Raw genomic sequence first — 27,404 nt, 5'->3', positions numbered from 1 at the left:
TCAAAAAGGCGAAGGCAGCTACTCGCCTTAGTTTGTTGAAATAATTTATCATACTATTATACTACTATACTCATACTCTATAATACTATCTCATCTCATTATAAATGTATACAGGTTCAGTGAGTTACGCATAATCATATACTCACTACTAATAAACAACTATGTATAAACATATTTGTGGCTGTCTCATCTATCAATAACCTTCACGACATGTCGTTTCTATATGGAGTTATATTATCTTTTGCTGTGGTGTTTTTATACGCTATGAAAATTTGCCCCACTTATCAAATCCACTCGTTTTCATTGCCCCAAAATAGACTCTCACTCCTTTCCCCACTCCAGGGTTGGCAGGTCTGTTGGTGTAGTGTAGCATATAGTCTTGGTATCTGTTAGGTGTCGCATATGCTCTTAGTGGTATTTGTAGCACATAGTCTTAGTAGCATTGTATCATTGTATTGTTGCACTGAATTGTATTGTAGCATTGTATTATTGTATTGTTTTGACAATTACCTGTATGTTTCGTAACATATCTTTCAGTATTGTGTTTTTTTTGTGAGGACAAAAAGTTATTTATTCTGTAAGAGTTTATATACTTGGTTTGCAATCCTCAATAAATATTCATAATAATAATAATTAAATCAAAACAATTAAATATGAAATAATATAACTCCCGTGATTGATTTATTATGCAACCAACATTTCATACTTAATAACCAGCGTTTGTTTGCTGCCAATTCAGATCATACATAAAACAAAACTTAGATAAGCTTTTCTTTACTAGAATTGTGTGTCGTATGTTGTTCTGTTGCCACTTCCTGCCGTTTCCGAGAATGCCTCTTAGGGATAGACCGTCATATGATACTCCTTCGGAAATAACGATTGTGATATTAGTGACTTCAGAAATCGACTTTTAAAGCTGTATTCCCGCGTGTTGCAATGTGTCCCAGACTCTCTCTCCCAATCCCCCACGAGAGACATGCCTAGGCAAATTCAGCACCATTGCATCCATTGAACTTAAAATCCCTGGAATGGCAATCACGTGACTTTTACGTTGATAATGATACGTAATGTATGCGCCATATTGGAGAGCTAATTGAATGCTAGTTCCATTTGTAAACAAACGGTGAAACATGACAGAAATGTACATGTTGAATAGTTGTTTTCCAGCTGGGTGTTAATGAAAACTTCTCCTACACAACGTTTAGAGTGCCCTGATAGCAGAAAATCTATTTATAACATATGGAGTGGGATACATCAAATGATAAGTAGATGTAAAATAGATTTTCGTGGACCATGTTATTTATACAAACTGTTGTATTACAGATGCATAAACCCAGCAAATGATATATTCAGGCAAATAACAACTGCTCCATTATATTAAAATTTATATTACATGTACATATGAATATGGGGTTTTGAGTTCAATGATTGCATCAAACAAAGCATGCGGCAATGTTTACACTATTCAACGATATGATTGGCTTTCGGAAAACGGCCTGTGGTGGTCTGCGGTAAGCTAATGTTTATAAATTTCACCGTTTGTCAAACGCGCATGGCCTTATCGATAGCCTGTGTTCCACACTTAATTGTCAACTGTAAGCGATGAAGTTACCATCATTATTTATGAATACCGACTTATGAAAGAGCTAAGGCTGAGGTAACTAGAAAATCACAACTTTCTCTTTAGGAAAGCCGAGGTATTAAAAAGGTGAGAGAGGTTTTACGAGGATGGACTTGTGATTGAGTGGATATCTTTCACGACAGACTGTAACAGCTAAGGTGATCATTCTTTTTGATTATTAATATACGTAAAGTTTTCTAAGTACGTGTGTCGGTCTTATCGAATCTTACCTTACCTGTCGATTTTATCTTTTATTTGTGGTAAGTGATTATTTATTAGATAATATATTTTGTTGTATTCTTACCTGCCAACTCTCACGCATTGGGCGTGAGACTCACGCAATCACCATGAAGAAAAAAAATGAAAATGCGTGAGAAATGCGTGGGGTTTTTGCCCCAATTTCCACAATTTTATATATACTATTATTGATACATCAATTGCCCCAAAACCAAATCTCACGCATTGCCCCTTCTTGGGTTGGCAGGTCTGGTTGTATTGATCTGCACACGGTCGTCTGTTTGTGTACTGCTTGGTCTACTTTGGCACTCAACTAATCACAGGTATTACGGAGTCACTGACTAAAGCACGTAGTAAGCTAATACAGCCATATTTATTTAATCACACTGGGTAAGGTCAGCCAACTTGTAATAGATCCCACATAGTAGTGCTTGCAAGTGCCGTAAGTCGATATATTTGTTGTATCGATGAGCACACTTGCTTGTATTGACTTGAAGATGAAGAAGAGCCTCTGTCTTTCATTACACTTCCTTATATCTTCCCCATACTGCCTTATACTACCTAATCTACTAGCTTTACCCACTAGCTTTATCCAGCTTTATGCACTCACCGTAATTACCAAGATCACCTGTACTGCCTAGAGTTCAGACACCAATATAGCCTGAACCTAACAAATCCCATAATACAACAATATCAGCGAGAGGCAAGTGCAAAACTTCACAACATTATTAAGGCCCGCCAAATTTTGTTCGATAGAATATCTGCAGGAACTAATTTTACTAATTATTTATTACGTACTGAGTAAAATTAGTTTTTGCACTAGCTTTCATCAATATATTGTGGTATAATAAAGTGATAAAAATAAAATGAATAATTGAAATAACCGACTCTAGGTCTGGGTTAAAATAGAGCCTTTAGACCCCGGGGCTGGGTAAAACTCTATAAAACACGCTTGCACATGGATACGCAAAAAAAGAGTTGGTGCCCTTCAAGCATTGCCACACAAGTTACGTGAAGTTTGGGGTGCAAAGCTTTGGTGATAAAATGTTTTAGGCTGTTATGTTGATTATTAATAGTACAGTCATACTTCGACTTACGAGCTTAATGCGTTCCGAGACTGAGCTCGTATGTCAATTTACTCGCATGTTGGTGCAATTTATTTATATATAGAACAATTAAATATATATTGATTGGTTTCCATACTCTAAAAAATGCAAATAAAACACTCAAAACAAGATATTGTAACAGAATGAACATGTTGGTTATTGTCCTAATTTACCACATGCTTTCAAAAAGCAACAAATAAAAATAATGCAGGGAAATGTGATTAATTAAAATGTAAAATTAAATAGGCCTATGTACATACAATAGCAGCTAACGCTAGCATTTGCCAAAGAGGGAGATACAAGTTATCCTTCATTACAACAGTTGACTCTGGTAGATTTTATCAATGTCTTAAAAGACAAACTTAGAAGCAAACCTAAAAGCAAACTTTCATTTTCAACTTAATTAACGTAATTGAAATTTCTTCGGCGTTCATAGTTTAAAGTTTCTCGCTGGTTAGCTAATTTTTCCTTTGTTTCGCTCTCACGATTAGCTAGCCGTTTTAAGATAAACCTATCTAAGAACGTTTGCCTTTGTCGCCCTTTCAACATGTTGCGATTAGGACGAACTCTGGTGTCGTCAAAAAGGGTTAATGCACGACCACTAGCCAACTTGTCCGAATGTCTATTTTTATAGTTTTATAGATAGACAGAACCGGCCTTTTCACATAGCATCATTTCAGTTATGCTGTCACCGGCCAATTGTTTATCTTTAATCCCATGCCTGAGCAGTCTCTCCATCAGCGGTCGTGAAGATCGCTTCGCCATTTAGAAACTATGGTTAGTCCTTTTGCGAACTAAATGCCCTGAATATAATCCTTCTGTTTGATAATTGTGGATGTATTTCTGTCATAATGTTGAGCTAGCTCAATCATGCATACATATTTCACATATTTTTCGATAATTTTCCGGTTAATATCAATTGTTATCATTTGCTTTTTCTTTGCATTATATTTCAATTTTCCTGGCAAACTTTCGGTCTACGCACAGTACTTTTAATTCACATAATTCTGCACTGAAAATCGCGCTCAAAAACATGGTACAAAAGTATAACCTGAGCAGTTGAAAAATACAGAGTGATGCTTGCTATTCTCATAAAACACATCCAGCATACTTGGCAACTGACTCACGTGCTCGTATCTTAAACATGGCTCATATGTTAGTGCTAAAACTTGCGTAAAAGCTTGCTCATATCTCAAGTTCCTCGTATGTTGGAGCACTCGTAAGTTGAAGTATTACTGTATTGGATTATCCTACCAATCAATCTTACAACTATTCGGGAGTAAGCTCAAGTTTATTATCGAACGCAGATGTACTGCTAAATTGTTATGCTAAACTCAGATAGGCCTAATCCTGATTAATGACTGTTTAATCAATCTGTCTTGTTGATCAAGATTTTATAATTGATCTTCCTAGATGTGAGAATCTAAGTCTATACTCTGAGAAAGGAGATCCTTAAGATATGTGAAAAGGGTTTTTCCCTAAACCTTATGTTCCCTCGACCAAACACGACCGAAGCGAATGTTTGGGAGATTTATGATACATGCATATGCGCGCACAACTCCCGAAAAATTATCCATTAACTGCTGTGACCAAACCCTTGTACCGAAATCTCATCAACAAATTTAAGCATTCTTGTGTAGAGTCGTTTAAGTATAATAATGATACAAAACACATATAAACCTATTTAAATATGTTACCAAGTCTTTGAAAAGTTTCTGCAATATCCTAAAACTAACCCATCTGATCGGATTATACATAAATAGACAGATTAATTTGGCCTAAAAGCGAAATAAAAACTTGACAAGCCGAACGAAACGTCGATAAGGACGTGCGACAGAGAGTAGAAACATTAAGTCGTGCGCATTTCACGAGAAAAAACGTGCACATTTTACCAGTCTATGACATTGTCCAACTGCTGAAGGTTTTATGTAATTAACGTAGAAGTATTGAAAAGTAATTGTTTCTTTTTGCTGGTTCTACCAGACTCCGACACTTTGGACACTTATAATGAGTACTTTGGTATTCCAACTGATGTCCAAAGCAGTGAAAGTAAAAGAAATGACGATGATATTTTTCTAACGATTCTTATAAGATTATTACAAAATTTAGTTGTAAGAATAATTATTCGATTTTATGAGATTACAATAATATTTAGTTATAAGAATAATCATTCGAATTTACAAGATCGAAGTATATAGTGACAATGCAATATGTTACTGTTATTATTTTTCTAAAGAATTTTTTTATGATACTGCGGCTGTGCCCAATATCGCGGTACCCAATATCACGGTACTGCCAAGCTGTTTTTAATATCTGCAAAATTAAGTAATAAGCCTACATTTTCTTATAGATATACATCTATTTCTATGACAACCAGCTAAAATCTGTTAGATTTTTAAATTCAGCATAATTTTTTAGATATAAATACAGAACTCTAGATAAATATCACAAATTCTTGATATTGGTTGCTATGACCAATGACATACAGCCCTCCCCCTGCCTGTGTATATTACACAGCAGCTTGCCATTTTACTTCTAATATAGCATTTCTCCTATTGCAGGGGAGAGATATAAACATATAATCTTTTCCTTTCATTATTGCTGTTTGTTGCACATAATAACGCCCAGTACATTACAGCTACCATTGCAGTTATCCTATTGCACTCCATTTGACTGCTAATATTGCATTTCTCAACTATCAGTACCCTTTCTTTTTGCATTATGACTTTGGTCGTGGGCTGTATGACAGGGGAATTTCTAGTTATTATATGAACAAGAAAAATATATAATAAGTTATACGTCAGACTAAATTATAAGAGTATAAAAGTAATGTCTGAGACTTAGAATATATTCACCCCTTGTTCTCTGAAGGTTGACTCTTTCACTTGTTCTGCTGACATGTCTGTCTGCTATGAAGAAGCTGTATTGAAGAGTGAAATCTTAGTGTGAATATGTGTCCTAATATATTGAACAAGGAATCGCTTAGGTTTCCAAGAGTGAAACTATAGTTTTAGAACTTTTAGTTTTGTTTTTAGATGCCGTGCCAAATTCCGAATAACTTGTGACAACCTTAAAAATTTTTGTAAAGAAGTGTGATGCATTGGCTATGGGCTTAACTCAAAGCCCCGGCGAAGATTTTAAAAGAGTTTGGAACTCAGCTATGTTTACTAACTCTGCCTAAAGGCTAGTTTTTAATTTGAGGTAGTAGTTATTCTCCCTTGTGTTAAAAATAAAACTAATTATTCGTGGATTTTAATAATTCGCGGATGCGACTACGCGAACTCGCAAATTATTAAATCCATCGAATATTTTTATCCTGTTGGGTAGTAAAAAGTTTTTTGTTAATGGCTTTTCATTGTTTAGCAAGCAATAGTTTATCAGCCAGCAAGCATTGGACAGCCAGTTATGTTTGCAACTCTTTGGCCATATTGGTTTATCACCATTACAGTTGCAGTACGCATGTATTTGATCCAATTCTCAATGTTTTCTATAACAATTTTTTATACAGTCAAACTTTGGCTCAAAAAGTTATTCTTTTGCTAGATTTTTTCCTTTCTACAAAAATAGTTGTATTCTTGAGAAAATCTTATGAGGTTACACAATACTTTAATTCAATCTAAAATATAAAAACAACTAATGGTGAATGCTTTAGGTAATTATACCATTAATGCTAATGGCATACGTGAATTATACATGAAAAAAATATATAGTTATGTTAAAACTAAACTAGTAAAGCAATAACACAAAAAGCCTTTTATGGTCACTTGGGTTTAGCTACAAAGACTGACAAGCATAAGTGTAGCCTTGGTAACACTGCAGATGGATGGGGCATAGGCAATGGTGATGATCTAGAGACACAGCTAATTTAACTAATACTTTTTGAAGTTCAAGTTCAAGTTCAAGTTCTATTTGGTATTTTTTCATTCTATCTTAAATCAACATGGACACCCTTTTCTAGTTTTACTCGTTTTTCAACTTTTTTTATATCACTTTTACTTTTTCTGTGCAGTTTTCAAAACTTTTAAAGAATTCATCCGTAGATGTTTGCTCATGTCTTGTAGTTGTCTGTATTTATTTATTTCTATATTTTCTTTTATTACTTTTACTAATTGTATTGGTATCAATAGGTTTAAAACTATAAACAATGATATAAACGCTGTTACATGTTATTGTAAAACCAGTGGTTCTAATTATGCAAATGAGACCTGAAGACATGTATGTTAGTTTGAAAAACTGCAGAATTTTTAGATTCTTCAGACATTGTATGTTGGGAATTACTCTGTATGTTGAGTTGAAACTTGCTCAAATTTTGCTGTGAATGTAAGAAATTTGAATGCTAAAGTAATCGAAATTCTGTATTTAACTTTATCCAGAACCCAATAATTATGCAATAATCCAAAAATACCATAATTGTTTTCTAGAACATCTGTTTGATTAGACCTTAAATTATGATCTAAATGTGTACACCTGCTCCAAAATCTGGATGCAGCCATATTCTTACACAGCTTTGCTTTTTGTAAAATGACTACTGTCAAACATTTATGTAGGGCTAAAGATTAAAGATGGAAGCTGCGAGGCCTGCGCGACCTCAACCTACTCTTGCACCTATCAACGGTGTCTGTCAGCATCCTCCCTCTGGAAGGTGCGTCAAAATGCTCCATAGACACCTCTGTGTCTCTGTTTACAGTTTTCCTATCACATATGTCAATTAATGAAATTAGGGAAGGTCAAGGTCTTGTTACTTAATGGTTAAAGTCAATGTTTATTAGAATACTAGCTGAATAAGCAACCGTACATGTTCCATGATAAGATACTACATAGTTGTCTGGTCACTTATTAAAATGGCTGACATAAGACCAAAAGCAATTCTTAATTTTGTGTTTTGCTCCAGTTAGCCTATGCATTATATTTTAATGAACCCGCACTCTATTGCTACCCGAATTTATGACAGGAGCTCTTATTTACAAAATCATTATAATTTAAATATGTTACACAAGGTATATAGTGCAAAACTACAGCAAAATATTTCATTAACATGTGACATCATAACTTATTACTGAACCGTATTCAGCACAAGTATAAACCAACTAAGTAACACACCAGAACCCTCCTTAAGAAGCAAAATAAAAGAAGCCACTGAAAATATATTGTTTTTGGGTCAGTCAGTAAGGTTAATTACTGTTTTTAGTAAGAAAATACTAGCAAAATCAAGTACAGTGGACCCTCGCCATACAGTACAGTGGACCTTCGCCATACTATTTTAATTTGTTTCAGACATAACATGAATGTTGGATTTAACTTAAATGAATTTAGCTTACTAACCACATACTTGAAGCTCAGTATGTATTTTTAACTATTTTACTGAACTTCAACTTTTTCATCGCTAGAATTTTATCACCTAACTGTTTCCGGTTTCGTTTTCTCAAAAACTAATAACGAATGACGCTGAACCGAGCGAGATCAAACATCATATCCCTTCCACTCGTTGTTAGAGGTATTTCAGTGAATAGCATATCGGCATAGTTATTATTCCGACGTAATCAGCACACCGACTGCCAAATTCGAATTTCTAAAGAATTTTCTGTTGATATCGTATGACGAAAAATATTTTGTATGCAGAGGTCGAAAAATCATTGTGTTTTACATCATAGGGCGAGAAAACTTTATAACAGGGTCATCATAACCCGAGGGTGCACCTTTTAAACTTGACACTGGCTATGTAATCACCTAGGCAGTGAGATGTTGAGTTATTCGTAAAAGCTCCTAGTTATATGCACATGCGGGAAGTAAACCATAGGAGCTAAACTAGTGGGCCTCAAGCATGGTGAAATGTTGGCCATGTTTTCATGTTCTCTCTTTAATTTATCTTTTAGTCTAGTATGGCTGTGATCACAAATCATCATTATCACTTTATAAACATGAAACTATCAGTGATCGCTTATTTCATAAAAAAAGCTTATAGCTTAAAAAAACGCAGGTGTGGTCAGTAGCTTGCAATAAGATTAGATTTGCCGAGATTTTTTTTGAGATTTATTGATTATGAGATTTATTTTTTGTAGTGTACAGCCGGATCGTGAGTTGATAATAGCATAATAGCATAATAGCATAATAGCATAATAGCTGAATCTGGTGGCTTCCCAACATATCAGGTAACTAGAAACTTTAGTCAGTTGTTCTGTAAGCTCACCAGTCTTGAGGTGACTGTATATTTACCTTATTACCTAGCTGACCATTTTAATCATTTAGGTTATTAAACCCTGTTGCAATGTTGGACTTGGGCTTGTAAAGTTTTGTTTTACCACACTTATGCTACTCAATATTATTACTAGAAAGCATCATTAGTTCCACTATTGAAAGTGATGCAGTATGCTACTATCTTCTGCGAAATATTTGATCTCATTTGCAATTTTTTGTAAGGAGCTTGCCAAAATGGCAGTTCTCCATTCTTATACATGTCGTATATTTACCATCGTCTAGTTCAGTATTCTGCTGTCAACAGAAAGATCGTGAATTGCTTAATTTAGTCCGAGTAAAAACTGGCATTTGATTTTCCGATTCATGTGTAAGAAATGGCTGTAAAGAACTGCGTTCACCCAGGAACACCACTGAAATGCATAGCCGATGACCAATGTTTAGCCTATACATTTGATATGGATACACATACTAACGCTATTAAACCATGAATAATGACAACTAGATTGGCCAATGAGAATTGGCCTCAGTAGTGTGAAGGCCAATTTTTAGTGACCAATTTAGTTGTCTAGAAGCAATTAAAGTTGAATCAAGATTGTTCGTTGAAATGTGCTGTTTTAGTCAATCACAGGTGTGTCAACTAATCTTCACTGACATAAACTAACTACTCATCAACCCTGAATTAGATATGTCAAAGACACATTTATCAGGGTGTAGGAGAGACAGGGCATATTGGGGTACTTTCCCAACATGCCCTATCATATTGGGATACATTCCGAATATGACTTCAAAGAGGTGACTGTTACTTTGGTGCTGCAATGTGTTGTAAAAACATGTGCTTTTTTATTTATATGTAGGCCTATATCAATGTTTGTCTGTCTGTGTGTCCAGTTATAGCGATAAAGTTTCAGGAATGCAAAATCTGCTGAGTACTGGATTTATATCAAAACCTCAATTTCTGTAAACAGGCATTTAACCAATGCACTACGCTGTCCAGCTAGCTATACCATGGAATAAATTGATTACATACTTATTACACATACCAATCTTTAATGGCTTCACGCTCAACTCTGCAGCTAGCATTTTGTGTTAAGCCAAACTAAAAGAAAAGTGTGTTCCCATACGGGAAGAAAAGTGTGTAAACTCTCAAGGCCAACTGGACTATTGCAATCAGTATAGATCTGAACAAAATCAACAAATCGCCAATGTATTGGTTATCCAAGAGACACATTTGTACGGATTGTTTTACGTTAGAAGACCAATTCAAGTTTGGTACCTACTCTATACTGGTACCACTATAAGAACAAAGACCAAGAGAAAGTATCCTATGCTTTCACCTAAGGACTAATGATATTAGCTCACGTTCTCATAGAATCACACTCTTAACACCGTTAATATTTCATTCCCCAAAACCAAATAATGCCGGGACCTTCTAGTGATAGGGCACTTTTTATCTTGCAACTGATTCCCGCGGTTGGTTAGCAACACAAGATGTTTGTACATGCACCGTGATTCATTTCTGAGTGTTGTGATTAGTTACTTAAAAATGGCAAATTCACTCAGCGTTAGGCTAGCTGGTAAATATGCATTCATTTGTTGGTAATATATGTATATGATGTAGATAGAGAATCTTCTATGGCGCCGCAATTTGGGAGTTCGGTTTACCCTCATGTATCGCAAGATGGTAGGTGGTGATCTGTCGGTTTGTTCCTATGGACTGTCTGGATCTAACTCTTTTACAAATGTTTATGGTATACTGTATCAAAACCTCCAGGAGCATATGGTGTAAGTACATGTATTATTCTAACTAGCTGATATAGTCATAGTTGTTTTATCAAGGTTACACATGAATTTAGGTTATAACATGTCTGGTAGGTGAATTATGAAGTTAGACTAGCCTTGATATTGGTCCAAGCAATTGTATGTACATAGTAATTCTTTGATCAGCGTTATACTCGCTGTAATTGCTAGAGAATCTGTTTTCTGCATAGATACATGTATATAAACTTAGATTGGCCAATAATAGCTATTCCCATTGGTTGCCTTGTCAGACTTAAATAGCATGACGTAACGTCACTGTATTGTACCTCATGCTTGACTGCACTGTTGTTTACAATGGAGCTAATGAGAAGAAGGTAAAGAAAATCACATTTATTTTCATATAAAAACCTTCTTGGATACATAATCCAGTAAACTAAAGCAATTCTGTGATAATATCTGATAACCACCATAAATTAAAACTATAAAAGCTATGAATTGTTGTACACAAATCATGAGCCATCATGGCTTTATTTGCCACCCTCTCCTATCCCCATTCTCTCTTTTCCCCTTCTCCAAAGAAGAAGTTAGAAGGGAAAAGAGAGAAGGGGGAAAGGAGAGGGGGGACATAGCCCACCCACTCAAAGAGCCAGACCCTGGCTAGGTAAATAGACTAATATGCTGAACTAAACATGACTAAATATGATGAGTATGCAAGTATGTCTTAAGTCAAAAATGAGACAGAATGATTATTTTACAGCTGGCTATGTAGCTGGCTAGGTCACCAAAGCTAAAGTGTAATGATTGTATCACTAGCATCGTGGATGTTACCAACTTTGATGTAAACCACGCAACGAATTCCCTAATCACAGTTAAGAATTAGGGTGGCTTGACTTTGTCTTCGCCTGTGGTGATTGAGGTTTGCAACCACAGTGAGAAAGCGACAAGATAGTTGCTTAGTGGTGCTGGATTGGTGAAAAACTTTGCCAGGCTAGCACTAATTGCCACCACTAAAAAGCCAGTCACGAAAGGACAATACCAAGTTATTTGTACAATACGCAAAAGCAAGTTAAAGGTTGACTTGCAACAAAATTCACATTACAGTTATTTGGTATCATAAGATTCACCATGTCTTACTCTGTTGTGTTGTAGGTGTGAAATATATGAGAAGGTGATTACAAGCTCTTAAAAGCTAAAAACTTATAAAGTCATACTTCAACTTACGAGTTTAATGCGTTTCGAGACTGAGCTCGTATGTTAATATACTCGCATGTTGGTGCAATTTATTTATATATCGAACAATTAAATATATATTGCTTGGTTTCTATACTCTAAAAATGCAAATAAAACACTCAAAACAAAATATTGTAACAGAAAGAACATGTTGGTTATTGTCATAATTTACCACATGCTTTCAAAAAGCAACAATTAAAAAATAATACAAGGAAATGTGATTATTTAAAATGTAAAATTAAATACATACAATAGCAGCTAACGCTAGCATTTGCCAGGGAGGGAGATATAAGTTACCCTTCATTACAACAGTTGACTTTGATAAATTTGAATTTTATCAATGTCTTAAAAGACAAACTCAGAAGCAAGCCTAAAAGCAAACTTTCATTTTTAACTTGACGTAGTTAAAATTTCTTCGGTGTTCGTAGTTTAAAGTTTCACGCTGGTTAGCTAAATTTTCCTTTGTTTCGCTTTCACGACTAGCCGGCCGTTTTAAGATAAATCTATCTAAATACGTTCGCCTTTGTCGCCCTTTCAACATGTTGCGATTAGGACGAACACAGGTGAGGTCACAAAGGATTAATGCATGACCACTAGCCAACTTGTCCGAATGTCTATTTTTATAGTTTTGATAGATAGCACCGGCCTTTTCACGTAGCATCGTTTCAGTTACGCTGTCACCGGACAATTGTTTATCTTTTATCCAATTAAATGCCTGAGCAGTCTCTCCATCAGCGGTCGTGAAGATTGCTGCGCCGTTTAGAAACTATGGTTAGTCTTTTTGCGAACTAAATGCCCTGAATATAATCCTTCTGTTTGATAATTGTGGATGTAGTTCTGTCATATTGCTGAGCTAGCTCAATCACGCATACACATTTCGCATATTTTTCAATAATTTTCCGTTTAATATCAACTGTTATCATTTGCTTTTTCTTTGCATTATCTTTCATTTTACTGGCAAACTTTCAGTCAACGCAGAGTACTTTTAATTCACATACAATGTAATTCTGCACTGAAAATCGCGCACAAAAACACAGTACCAAAGTATAACCTGAGTAGTTCAAAAATACAGAGTGATGCTGTTCTCATAAAACACCTTCGGCATACTTGGCAACTGACTCACGTGCTCGTATCTCAAACATGGCTCTTATGTTAGTGCTGAAACTTGCTTAAAAGCTGGCTCGTATCTCAAGTTTCTCGTACATTGGAGCACTCGTAAGTTGAAGTATTACTGTACTTAGTAATGTTTAGTTCAACGTGATATTAGTCTTTTACCTAGCCAGGGTCTGGCTCTTTGGGTGGATTGGCTATTTGCCCCCCTCTCCTTTCCCTCTTCTCTCTTTTTCCTTTCTCACTTCTTCTTTGGAGAAGGAGAAAAGAGAGAGTGGGGATAAGAGAGGGTTGCAAATAAAGCCCTGATGGCTCATGATTTGTGTCCAACATTTCATAACTTTTATACTTTTAGTCTATGGTGGTTATCAGATATTATCACAGAATCGCTTTGGTTCGCTGGATTATGTATACAAGAAGGTTTTTATGTGGAAATAAATGCGATTTTGTTACCTTCTTCCTATTAGCTCCATTGTAAACAACAGTGCAGTCAAGCATGAGGTACAATACAGTGACGTTACGTCGAGCTATTTAAGTCTGACAGGCTTTTTCCCTATTGGCCAATCTAGGTATATATATCTATGGTTTTCTGTAATGTTTGAATAGTTGGTACTTGATCTTGCGCGGCCAATTTTGTGTGATGAGTCTTGTTATCTTTGTCTGCCTCACTTGCCTCACCCCATCATTGTTACTGCCTCGTTGTTAAACAATTATATACCAAAATATTGCTGTTTGGCTATTTTGGGTAAATGCTTGTAAGTTAAGTTTCTTTAGTTTGAGTTAAATCTGTCTCTAATTCTGTCTCTAATTCTGATCCATTGTTACAGTATAGAGCTCAGTGAACTAAAGATTATCTGCCAAACTTTAAAAGCCTGTGAGCATGAAAGGGAGACAAGATGTCGTATTTTGGGCAGTAAGTTATCATTTTGTCATCTCATGCAAGTGGTTTAGAATTTAGTTTGCTGTTTTGTGTTTGTAGGATGTTTATTAGCTAGATATTGAATACTTCCGTCTAGTCTTACGTTAGATGCTGCCTTTGAAAGCTGCCGAGTTTCAGCTTATTCAGTGAGTTTTCACACCTCAGGTGGTGATATAAGATCTATACAAAAATGAGAATTTTTGTATATGATCAATCTCTTGACTGCTGTGGTAACTTATGCAGATATAAAATTGCAACAAAACTTTCACTGACAGCACTTAAATTACACCTATTTATCTATTATATTTATCTATTTATATACATGTATATAAATCTCAGTGTTTGCCGTTTGTGTGCCATTTGTGTGTCCAGCTATAGCAATAAAGTTTTCGAAATGAAAAATGTGCTTCGCACTGAATTTGAACATGAAACCTTCAGGCCTGTAGACAAGCGTGCTAAACCACAAGACTACATCTCCAACTGGCCGTAGCGAGATGAATAGTTTTTCGCAGATTCTTTACATCGGTTAAAATACTCGTGCTCAAAGCGCTTGGGAAAATACTACCTGTTATTAGCTAGCCCGCTTGATCATTATGCGTAGCGTAACAATTATTAAACTGGCTTTACATACGACTCTTGTTATTGTAAAGATATAGACTAGACTCGTTTGAATATTCAAATTAATTGGGTAATTATTTTATTACCCGTGCAACGCCAAACATTCACCTAGCAACAGTATATGTAATATTTCGCTTTTCGGCAATGATTTTTATGTTAGAAGAACAACGAAACAGTTTTGGATACACAGAAGGATTCGAATTGTGGTTGTTGAATTATATCAGTCAGCTTCTGTGTACATCTTATAGAGTGCGCTTGCAAAAAATCCTTCCTTCACACAAAGTCATAATTTAAAAGTTCTCTATTCGTGAGCGTCATCTGTTATAATATAATGTTCTAAATAAGGATTTTTAATAGTTAATTCTTAGGTAATCCAGTTCAGAAAATGAGCGATTTTAATATAGTTATGTAGCTACGTAAATGTTTTTGGTCGATGTTATTCAAATATTGTGAATACTACTTTCTATTTTCTCGGCATGTATGTGTTGATAAAACATGGTATTTGATCAAAATTACACCAAAAGAATATTAAAACTTTAATCTGTAATGTTATCTGTCGCTGTTAAGGCAATAAAACTTTATGCTGTTAGGTAACCTTTACCACGAGTAATAATGAGAGAGATCAACTCGTGTTAGTTCAGGTTTGGAGTGTGAAATAAGGGGTGCTTCTTATAAAATGAGAGAGATCAACTCGTGTTAGTTCAGGTTTGGAGTGTGAAATAAGGGGTTCTTCTTATAAAATGAGAGAGATCAACTTGTGTGAGTTCAGGTTTGGAGTGTGCAATAAGGGGTGCTTCTTATAAAACGAATTGTTGAAATTTGATTGTATTTTGTATCCTACGGCTTTATTAAAATGGATAAATAGACATGAACTGTCAAATGTTGATATAGAAAATTATTAGCCCTAAACTGGTAGCAAATAAATGCTAACAACATCTCCTAGCTGACTCGGGGTGGAAAATGAATTTCAGCAACCCCTTGGTATAAGATAATAATAATAGAATGACTCATCAACGATTTCATACTTGTTGCTTGTCTCTATTAAGAAAGTAATTATTCACTTCTTCTATCTCAAAAGTTTCAGCATATTTTAAACCAGTAATTATTGAATGTCTTATAGGAGTTGTCTGCTCAGGACTTGGTTCACGAATTTTGGCTGAGAGCTGAATGTTTCTTTTAGAGTTGCCTATGTATTGAATGATTAAACAATGCATATTGCAGTTTCAAATAAGTATTGAAGTTTAGTTTTTTTTTATATAAGTGTGCCTGTCTTCATGAGTCATTGCTATGTGTCCATGATGGTCAAATAACAGGAACACCTGAGCAACATCTATTTTTATTACTTTTCAACGATTATCTCATATGTGAGAGGGTTTAGACAGTGAGAAGTTAGGGTAGCCTAAGTTCTTCATATTCAGTTGCAGCTGTCCTGCTTTTTGCTAGTTATGATTACTTTTATCAATGCTAAGTTCATTGTTACCAAATTGCATTAATTTTACAAAAAAACTAAAGCTGTAAAAATACTTTTGCAGTAGTAGTGATATAACTTTTACAAAAATTTGAACAAATGTTTAATCGCCAAGGCGATTTCCTGTTAACATTCACACAGAAGTATCTTCTCACATGCAGCAGCTTTCCTTGTATGTCAGCCATCAGTTCTGTGCTAGAACTGCCCATCTATATACAGCTATGATTTTTTAGAGCCTGTTGACACATCTCCAAGGGTTCCACACATTTTTGCAATTCAAGTGGATATTTTCGATTGGGACAATCCAACAAACAGCATTCCTTTACTCACAGACGATATATTTGATCCTGGTAAGTTGGACTGAGTATGCATGTGGAGTTGTCTCCTCACATCATATATAACAGATTGTATGCGTTTGAGCATGCGTGTGTTGTTTATTGCGACAAGCCTTCCTTATACAGAATCACACTGTTGATAGTTCATGCATTCTTTCCAGGCCTATATTTTATAAAACGATTTATACGCTTGGTTATATCTTGTAAATATCTTCTACTACCTAGACAACTCCTGGTACCCGCGCTTGTCAGATGAATACCTGATAAAATTCTTTCTGTCATTACGTCGCGTTACTGGCTATATCGATATAATACTTTGCGTAACGCTGTCTGCTCTGCTAGAAATGGGAGTTCTGGATGTCAGCTAGAATTACTGATAGCGTGGTTCATCTGCTGACCATGATGGATCAGCAGGTTGTGTTGATGAACCTGTTGTTAGATGTGGAACCTTCATCTCTATCATGGGTACTGAGTAAATGTGAATAAAATGTCCCAAAGATATAGACTACAATGAATGTGAATGGTGTTTAATATTGACTGTACTAGATAAGATGGGGCAAAAACTATTATGATGTAGTTACAATTTTTTTTTTGCATATCCTTGAAGGCACCTATGGCATTGGGCATATCAAGTGGATTTCACCTGAAGGAGATCTTGATCCTGACGGAGGAGAGAGACTGATTGTGGAGTTTATAACAATCAAGCCCTTAGTTAAGCAAAGTACGCCCTTTTCTTTACATTCCGTTGCCACATAAATTTTCTGTGACCTTTGTATTTGCCTGTCTGGACCTGTCTTACAAATTTGGCCTGGTAAGTGAATTTGAGAGCTTTCATGCGCATTTGTCAGCACACTAGACTCTCGGTTTGCGAAGTTTCGTGTTTATGACGCCCCATAAGAAATAGAAAATAACATTAAAGTGCATTTTTTTAATCTGCTTAGCGTCATAGGAAGCGTAGCCAATTGCGAATTATTTTTTAGCGTGCAGCGGATGAATACGCTGTGTGATGCCGAGCGAGGAAGACGGTGTCACTCAGTTTCTGCGTTACGCCATTTTGGTTTTGTTTGGCTATTCCATCTCTCACGTGTTTTATTGTTTTTGTGAACTGCTTGCCCAATGCTATGGCTCCAAAACGTAGGTCAGATTCTAATAATAGTAGGGCATTGGAGAAAAGAAAGGCCATCATCATGGAATTGAAATTAGAAATTATCAAGAGATCCAAAAATAGTGAAACTACAATGAATATTTGCTGGTAGCCTGGCTTTAGTCGGAGCCTTCATCAGACTATAGAGTTAAAATAAACAACTTTCTTCGATGGTTACCATGTTCCCCAAATATCTTGATTGATTACACTCTGAGCCTTGGTTTCGACTGATTGATTAAACTCTATCCTTGGTTTCGACTGGTTAACAGGGACACATCGATAGTCATAAAATTTTAAAAAGTTGAGGTAGATTATGTTTACAATTGGTCAATTTTCATCATTGTCCAGCATAACCATTGTATTGTAACATACAATGGGTGTTTCCTTGTCCATTTTTTAACCCTGTAATCTTGTTTTAGGTGTCATCTATGGGTGCTTTAGCGATCCCAATAGCGATTGGTGTTCAACTCCGATAATGGATTCCAATTCCGATAATAGCATCGAGGTGATCATTCCGGAAATTCCCATGGGTGAAGGAGAGCTGAAGAAAACTATCCTATTTCAGGTCCAAAGTGAGCTTGGAGCTAGAACCGTAATTCGTAAATTACGGTTTCGAAGGAGGCAGCGTCATATTGGTTTGTTTGTATTTTCATTGGCTCTCTATGTTACCTATTTAACATAAGATCGTAAAAAGATTAAATTAGACGTATAAGATCGAATAAGTGTATGAGATCAAATACACAACCTAAGATCAAATTTGAAGTGCTATTAATTAGCATTTTTTTACTGCAAGTTTGTGCACACCCTTGAAATCATATGAGGCATAAGATCATATTTGATCAAAAAATATATATAAGGTTGAGTAAGGTGCATTGCACCTTATTCAATCTTTATGGTTACCAAGACTTATTTTAGTTTAGTTGTTAGTTTAATCATGATCTGAATACAAGATGTATGTTTAGTTGTTAGTTTAATCATTGTCTGAATACAAAATGTATGTTTAGTTGTTAGTTTAATCACAGTCTGAATACAAGATGTATGTTTAGTTGTTAGTTTAATCACGGTCTGAGTACAAGATATATGTTTAGTTGTTAGTTTAATCATGGTCTGAATACAAGATGTATGTTTAGTTGTTAGTTTAATCATGGTCTGAATACAAGATGTATGTTTAGTTGTTAGTTTAATCATGGTCTGAATACAAGATGTATGTTTAGTTGTTAGTTTAATCATGGTCTGAATACAAGATGTATGTTTAGTTGTTAGTTTAATCATGGTTTGAATACAAGATGTATGTTTAGTTGTTAGTTTAATCATGGTCTGAATACAAGATGTATGTTTAGTTGTTAGTTTAATCATGGTTTGAATACAAGATGAATGTTCAGTTGCTAGTTTAATCATGGTCTGAATACAAGATGTATGTTTAGTTATTAGTTTAATCATGGTCTGAATACAAGGTGTATGTTTAGTTATTAGTTTAATAATGTTCTGAATACAAGATGTATGTTTAGTTATTAGTTTAATTACGGTTCGAATACAAGATGTATGTTTAGTTGTTAGTTTAATCACGGTCTGAATACAAGATGTATGTTTAGTTGTTAGTTTAATCATGGTCTGAATACAAGATGTATGTTTAGTTGTTAGTTTAATCATGGTCTGAATACAAGATGTATGTTTAGTTGTTAGTTTAATCATGGTCTGAATACATGATGTATGTTTAGTTGTTAGTTTAATCATGGTCTGAATGCATGATGTATGTTTAGTTGTTAGTATAATCATGGTCTGAATGCAAGATGTATGTTTAGTTGTTAGTTTAATCATGGTCTGAATACATGATGTATGTTTAGTTGTTAGTTTAATCATGGTCTGAATGCATGATGTATGTTTAGTTGTTAGTATAATCATGGTCTGAATACAAGATGTATGTTTAGTCGTTAGTTTAATCATAGTCTGAATACAAGATGTATGTTTAGTTGTTAGTTTAATCATGGTCTGAATACAAGATGTATGTTTAGTTGTTAGTTTAATTATGGTCTGAATACAAGATGTATGTTCAGTTGTTAGTTTAATCACGGTTTGAATACAAGATGTATGTTTAGTGAGAAGCACCAAAGCTTCATAATAGTAGCAACACACGTAATCACATTCGTAAATGGTTGATCGAGAAAACAACACACTTGAGCTTGTGTGCCAACTTCAGAGACGAAGCTAAAATGATTTGGGAAATAACATTTTTACCGTAAAACCTTCATTCGCATGCTACCTTTATTTGAACGCCACCTTTAATAGCGCATCGTTATAGAAGGGTGGAAAAATACAGCTTCTCCCTTGAATTGAACGCCGCCTTCATTAAACTGCCACTTTGACACTCTTTGATCTTTATGAATCTATAATAGAAAATGATCAGTAAAAAAGTATCCACAAAATGGTACTAATAAATTGTTAAATCAATAACAAGTAATTCTTTTGTTGTTGCTGTTGCCATGGTTTTAGTGAGAAGATCACAATCATCAGAATTACCTGTGATTTGAAGTCACTAGGGTCTAAGCCCTATTCATTGTCTTCTGATTAGTTCGTAATGTACTTTACCACATTATGAACATTCATTCATAATCACGTGGTTCACCACCTGATGTGAATAGTTAAAGTGGTTTAATGACCACAAGGAGCACTGTATGACGTTATGGCAACCATTATTATGACGTATCAAAGTCCGTTTTCTTACTTCAATCCTTACAGATGTTTCTTTAAAACATTGAAGGCGACACCACCAAAATAATTAACAACTGTATTCGTCTAATCCTTTTTTCAAAGTAGTTTCTTGTTATATGAAAAACGCTTTAGCAAAACTGCTGAGGCCGATGGCAAAAAGTGCCAAATATGGGCAATGTTAGCAACGCTTTGCCCGTAAAAGTGTTAAATTAGTCTTCCCGAAATTCTGACGAGCTTGTGGAAGAATAAAGCAAATAGAGGTGCAAATGGAAAATATGTGCAAATAGAGGTTTTACAGTATTTATAGCGATGTTAGGTAATGATGCAACTCAGATATATTTAAACTGCATCTTAAGGCTGCAATGACTAATCATCTTCTGGTACGCCAGGCCAACTTTTTGTGTTCCAAAAAATCTTGTGCAAGTTATCAATAATTGACTAACTCGTGTCAGACAATCAGTAATCAATAATCAGTATTAGTAATTGGATTATTGTAAATCTACCAGCATTGATACAGTCAGTAATCAAAAGAGTTGAGAAGTACAAATAACATCATGTAAAATAATACCTTAATGAGAAGTCAGCTCTATGTCTTTTAAATATCTTTTGCAGATCACTGGTTAGCCTATGTTGTGAAATATAAAATAAATTTTTAAGTATTCAATTTTAAATACTACAAGAATGGCACATGAAAATATTTTCCATATTTGTCTATCTCAGGCGTTCAGACACTTGGAATTCTAAAAGGAATCTTTTTATAGACCAGCGGGTAATCTACCTAATGTACCTTCATTGCCTGATAATCTTTGTGGTACGAGCAGTTGAGATTTAGCCATGCGTTGTAGAGTGACTAGAGTTTAATAGCTGGCAGCCATTTTTAGTCTACATCTGTGTTATTCTTTGTGCATGCTTTGGTGAAGGAGATTGAATGTTGAACAAGCAACTCGTTTCTTATTCAGAGACTGATTTATTCGGGGACTTACTTAGGCTCGGCCCAGATCTGGATAATTACCCTGAATTTCCTTCAGGAAATGCCCTGCCTAACGATCCAACGGTTAGTAATATATTATATATTATAATATATGGTCAGATTACATGATGGTCTAAATAGGTATGTTTATTAGATTTTTACAAATGTACATGTTTTGAGCCATCAGAACTGTAGTTATCATACCCTGTAGTTGTGTGACTGCCCTCTATTCAACTAGAGCAATACAAAGGTAAAATATTTCATAGTCAGGCACCTTACCTTAAAAATGTCCAATTCCTACACAATTATTGTATGACCCTGAGAAGTTCATGCGGTTCAATAGCTGGTTATTTAATAAATGTTGTTCGGTAATTTTTGGGAATGAATAATTGGAGACCTCGGTGTGCAATAATTATAAATGTGTTATCAACTTGTAAAGTTTGATGTTAAAACTTGTGAGTTTTTCACCCCAAGTTAAGTTTAGTTTGATAGTTTATGAAGTTTAATAGTTTTAATAATAGTTTAAAGTATATATAGTTTTATCATTCACCATCACATGTAAGATATTCCAGTTATAATTTTCATCTCAGTAGCCAATTGTCCCATCCATAATGCACTCCAATCATATACTGTACTTTTCGGACTACAAACCGCACTCCTATATAAGCCACACCTGCTTTATTTTATCATATACCGTACTTTTCGGACTACAAACCGCACCCCTATATAAGCCACACCTGCTTTATTTTATCATACACTGTACTTTTCGGACTACAAACCGCACCCCTATATAAGCCACACCTGCTTTTTTTTTTATCATACACCGTACTTTTCGGACTACAAACCGCACTCCTATATAAGCCACATCTGCTTTATTTTATCATATACTGTACTTTTAGGACTACAAACCGCACTCCTATATAAGCCACACCTGCTTTATTTTATCATACACTGTACTTTTCGGACTACAAACCGCACCCCTATATAAGCCACACCTGCTTTATTTTATCATATACTGTACTTTTCGGACTACAAACCACACTCCTATATAAGCCACACGTGCTTTATTTTATCATACACCGTACTTTTCGGACTACAAACCGCACCCCTATATAAGCCACACCTGTTTTATTTTATCATACACTGTACTTTTCGGACTACAAACCGCACCCCTATATAAGCCACACCTGCTTTATTTTATCATATACTGTACTTTTCGGACTACAAACCGCACTCCTATATAAGCCACATCTGCTTTATTTTATCATATACCGTACTTTTCGGACTATAAACCGCACCCCTATATAAGCCGCATCTGCTTTATTTTCCAAAAAATAATAATAAAACAATACATAGGCCGCACCTTTGTATAGGCCGCAGAACTCAGGACGATGCTTTTTAACGCGGCTGCAACTTTGCTGGTTAAAACGGAACAGTGCCTAACATCACTGTTTCGGATTAACTGACGCTTTTTAACCTAGTGTTTAACGGAACAGAACCGTTAGGCGGTTTCGTATTTTCTTTCACCGCTAGAGGCGCACTAACCAGAGATTCTGGTTAATGTGCCCTAGCGGTGAAAGAAAAAGCCACAGAATAGCCGCACCCTTCTATAAGCCGCATGGCTCAAATCGTCAGAAAAAAGTAGTGGCTAATAGTCCGAAAAGTACGGTAATTGTAATTTTTACTGTCATCACCTACATGTTTATTCATAACTTGTATGATTGTATATGTTTTTGGGTGAACTCATATTTTTTAGTCCATAATCATTACGTTAGTCTAATATAGTTTTTTCATGTTTTATAGCTTGCTGGTCTGCCCAATGCTCTTGCGATGCCCGGCTTCAGACCAGAACCCAATGATGATCAGGATTTGGGAGATATCCCAGAGGTATAGTAAATCTATGTCAATCGGCTATTCATTTGTTATGTTCTAGGATTGTCCTGATAGAAACTGATGTCTGTGCATCTGTCATCTTTGTTGTTGATAGTAGTGAAACTTTGTCAGCTTTAAGTTGTTGTGTTGTATTTAATGTATAGAATTGTATTTATCTTCTTATTGTGTGCATGATTACTCTAGATATCCAAGTCACTGACATTTTTAGTATCACCTCAATTTCACACTCAAGGTTTACAGCTTTGTGAGTGTTTCTTTAGTGTCCAGCATGTGTGAAGGATTATCCAGCATGTGTGAATGATTATTCAGCATATGTGAAGGATTATCCAACATGTGTAAAGGATTATCCGGCATATGTGAATGATTATCCAGCATGTGTGAAGGATTATCCAGCATGTGTAAAGGATTATCCAGCATGTGTAAAGGATTATCCAGCATGTGTGAAGGATTATCCAGCATGTGTGAAGGATTACTACTGCAGTGTCTCTTGCGGCGTTTGGGCTCAGTAACATAATTCTTATTGCAGGTGTATTTGTAATTTGTGATTGCTACATATAATTGGTGGTTATGTTGTTGATTCATGAATTATTGCATTTTGTCTTATAATTATGAATTGTTATTTCTACTCAACTTGCTTTTATATACAACTTTTCCATTATATTATGTAAAGTTCCTTCCTGCAAGAGCTTTATTGTGCATTCCAAGAACTTGAAGAACATTCTTAGAAGAAGATTTTTAAGTGAGATTGAACAGGCTGGTGAAGCCTAAAGAAAATATGTAATATTGTAAAAATAATTTAAATCGTGCCAGTTTAAACCGTAATTTACCATTAACACTCATTTGCAATTGACCTTTCATACGATGTCACTATCTATTTCTATCATATTATTAGTAACATATTAGTAAGTGAAATATACAGCAACCAATTAAGAATACTTCACCTTGGTATCAAATACTAGGCATATGATGTAGTATTTCATTGGTTCAGAATTTACTTAGCTAAATTTAGACTCTAGTTTATGATCATCGGTTCTATTCCCTTCCATTTTATTTACAGATGGCAATTATGGAGTCTCCATCAGAGGAGGGTGAAGATTATAACGAAGATGGCTTTGACCCAAATTCTCAGGTAAAACATTTGTTTATGAAACAATCTGAATAGATGCTGTGTTATACATAAGAGACTTTATAATACTTCCATTCTATTTACAGATGGCAATTACGGAGTCTCCATCAGATGAGTGGGATGATGAAGAGCCTGATGACTTTCAACCAGGAGTTCAGGTAAACAAGAGTTCAGGTGAAATAGTGGTTTAAAGCACATCAATTATATCAGTACTTTTACATCTTTTATACTTTTTATCTTTTATAGTACTTTTATACTTGTATCATATATTTCAGTACATCAGAGTTTTAGCTTTCGAATGAGCCTATATCCAATACTCAAAGAATAATATAACTATGAAAAACAGGGTGTCAAAAGTATGTCCGGCAAAAAGAACACCAGGTTGTGGTTCCCACAATGTGATGTCATAATTATCATTTAGCCTTAGGTTGTCGATTCCTTCCGCTGCCATTGAGGCTGCACTTATCTGTGACAATCGGCTCTCTTAAACCCCGTGCACGCTAATAATAAACTAGGATTCTAGATAATCAACAATGCCCGGGGATCGTGCTAACGCCCGACCAATACAAACGCATGTTCTGAGTTGATAGATTTCAGGTGATTGTTAGAGTTTGCTTTTTTCATCCTTTCGTTCATTTTAAACATTTATAGTAATTATTATCGCATCGTTTTATATATATGATTCAAAATGCTTTCTAAATAAGATTATGCTTCAATAAATATACTGTTGTTGATAAATGTAATGAAATCACATCGATTAAATTGTGACCTGCAATGGCGTGGCCCTAGGACTATACGTAAACTACACTCTCGCGAGATCATGCAATGCTTGAAATTAATTAGCCTCAGTCGTGCCCCTCAACATCACAATAGAAAGAGAGAGCTAGTGCATAATATCATCAGGAAAATATAGTATGGTGCTTGGAATCTGAGTTATTTATCATAGAAATATTCTGTACATGGAGAGCTAATGACACTTATTCCTTTGTCATCTTCATTGGTTGTCTGGAGTTGTCCTAGCTTCGCCCACCACTAGCGTCATTATCGTAGTTGATAAATAAGCGGTAAGAGCACACAACACCGGATATGAAAATTGTGACGTCATAATTTGCTAACCTAAACCATTGAACATTTCTGCGGTAGATCTTTGGGGAAATCCTACAAACACCGACCAATGTCTGTCTCACCATGTCAAACAATGGCTCATTTGAAAGCCAAGATATTGAAGAACCTGAATAAGCTGAAACAGTACTGATATAATTGATGTGCTTTAAGAGACAATCTGGCTACAATCTAAGAGACAGTGGCTCTTAGCTAAATTTAGACTCTAGTTTATGATCATCGGCTCTATTCCTTTCCATTCTATTTACAGATGCCAACTATTCAGTTTCCATCAGAGGAACTTGAGGATCATGATGCAGAACCTGACAACTTTCAACCAGGAGTTCAGGTAAAGAATCTTGTGACAGATATTTGATTGTTTAGAGAATACTCTTTATGCTTAGACCAATTAGAAATGGTTGGTTGTATATAGTCAGTATTGTACTAATTACTAGGTGTATACTCAGCCTCTAACTAAACTAAGAATATACAACTGTGAAACATTTATGCATCTCGCTAGTCATAGTTATTACTAGCTGTATACGAACCTTAATAATAAGGTGCTATGCAATATTATAGTGGCTGTATTATTATATTAAATTACATTTACTAATTATGTAATTGATAATAAATCAAACTAGCGGTATTATTATTTATAATAGTATATATATATTGGGAGTTGGAATGATTGTTGTCTTTATAACACTACGGAGAGCAGAAAAATGAATTCAGAATAGCAGGTAATCTTCTAAACAAAATACTAATCAAGATATTAGATAGAGGTTTTATTCGCACTAAATTACGTGATGATGAAAGACAGCTTAACTATTCTCATGTTCATTTCAGTCTTTTTTGTTGTTGCTTGGCAAAATTTGCCTTGCGGTTTATTTCCATGTTAATATCCTATTATTTCACTAGATCTATTTCTCAAGGATTTGCGCTTCATAAGGTTGCACAATTGTTTGACATCAGCTTTTTTACAGGTGTAACCAAACATGGCACGGGTTGAAAATTTATTTTTTCAAAAAGTATTGGTGTTTCAACTTGCAATTATACTTCAACCCATTAAGTTTTTCCACAGTAATCAAATTATTCATGTAAGTTTTATAATTGTTTGCATGTTTTTTTTATCCAAAATTCTTGTGTTGCTGATTAGCTCACCATGATTTGTTGTTATCATATTGTACATCTGAATGTTGGGTTTCCAAGTCCCTTCCTTTTCACATGCAGGTTGAAGAGCAGTTGGGGCCTTTGTTTAATCTCAGTGACAATCTTCTATATTAAAACTGATAATTTGGTGAGTCTCATTAGATCAAATATTTTATATGGCTGCTTCATGAAGTTGTCTCATCATTTCCATATTTGCATCTATGGTTGTATGGTTTCCTATGCTCCTATTCGTATTGTTTAAAAACTAAGCCTTTATTTCTAGTCTAGCTAAACTGGTTTTACCGAAAACTGCTGTGAACCACAAGGTTTAAAAACATGTGATACATCTGTACCCCGTACACCTGTACACAAGTAGTTGTCTAAATATTGTTCCTTGGAACAATCGAGGTGATGGAAAGGTTCATGGATGTCATTTAGTTTTGAGATTATGGTGCTTGTTGATGTTGTTTTGTGTTATATTGAAATATTCACCTGTTTGATTGCAGACTGAGAGCTAATCGAAATGACTGGCCTTGACATAATCCTCTACAAGAGAATATGCATCCAGTAATCCTTCTCCTCTTTTCGATTCACCATTCTTCGATTCAGTTTATGCATCAGAGACTATTATATTTCTTACTTATCAATTCAATTGCAAGACAATGTCAAATTATTGGCGATAATTTTACCATTTTTCCACAAACATGGACTTCAT

General features: G+C 35.1%; 2 protein-coding genes across 3 annotated transcripts in view; one reads left to right on the top strand and one right to left on the bottom strand.

Moving 5' to 3' along the window:
- The window catches only part of LOC137405935 (uncharacterized), a 488,140-nt gene that overhangs the window by 190,432 nt on the left and 270,304 nt on the right, over window positions 1-27,404 (bottom strand). The window lies entirely within an intron of this gene.
- On the top strand, window positions 1,706-27,299 carry LOC137406470 (uncharacterized). Of its 2 annotated transcripts, XM_068093051.1 has the most exons (15): window positions 1,706-1,779; window positions 7,512-7,606; window positions 9,024-9,113; window positions 10,778-10,941; window positions 14,085-14,170; window positions 16,496-16,612; window positions 17,205-17,318; window positions 18,161-18,376; window positions 21,410-21,504; window positions 23,224-23,307; window positions 24,371-24,442; window positions 24,526-24,597; window positions 25,812-25,889; window positions 26,771-26,837; window positions 27,196-27,299. In XM_068093051.1, the coding sequence occupies exons 4-14, from the start codon at window positions 10,826-10,828 to the stop codon at window positions 26,822-26,824; spliced, it is 1,104 nt and encodes a 367-aa protein (XP_067949152.1). In that variant the 5' UTR covers window positions 1,706-1,779; window positions 7,512-7,606; window positions 9,024-9,113; window positions 10,778-10,825; the 3' UTR covers window positions 26,825-26,837; window positions 27,196-27,299. The 2 variants fall into 2 exon arrangements, with proteins under 2 accessions (XP_067949152.1, XP_067949153.1); XM_068093052.1 differs by lacking the exon at window positions 24,371-24,442.

The sequence above is a fragment of the Watersipora subatra genome, chromosome 10 (assembly GCF_963576615.1).
Source record: "Watersipora subatra chromosome 10, tzWatSuba1.1, whole genome shotgun sequence".
Classification (NCBI taxonomy): domain Eukaryota; kingdom Metazoa; phylum Bryozoa; class Gymnolaemata; order Cheilostomatida; family Watersiporidae; genus Watersipora; species Watersipora subatra.
Note: the sequence above shows the minus strand (reverse complement) of the source record. Positions and strands in the feature narration are given on the sequence as shown.

Excerpts from the sequence above, each read along its gene's own strand:
- LOC137406470 (XM_068093051.1), top strand. The coding sequence starts at position 10,826 with ATGTATCGCAAGATGGTAGGTGGTGATCTGTCGGTTTGTTCCTATGGA. Across the intron at positions 14,171-16,495 it reads AAGATGTCGTATTTTGGGCA|AGCCTGTTGACACATCTCCA; the intron begins GTAAGTTATCAT and ends ATGATTTTTTAG. Across the intron at positions 24,598-25,811 it reads ACTTTCAACCAGGAGTTCAG|ATGCCAACTATTCAGTTTCC; the intron begins GTAAACAAGAGT and ends TTCTATTTACAG.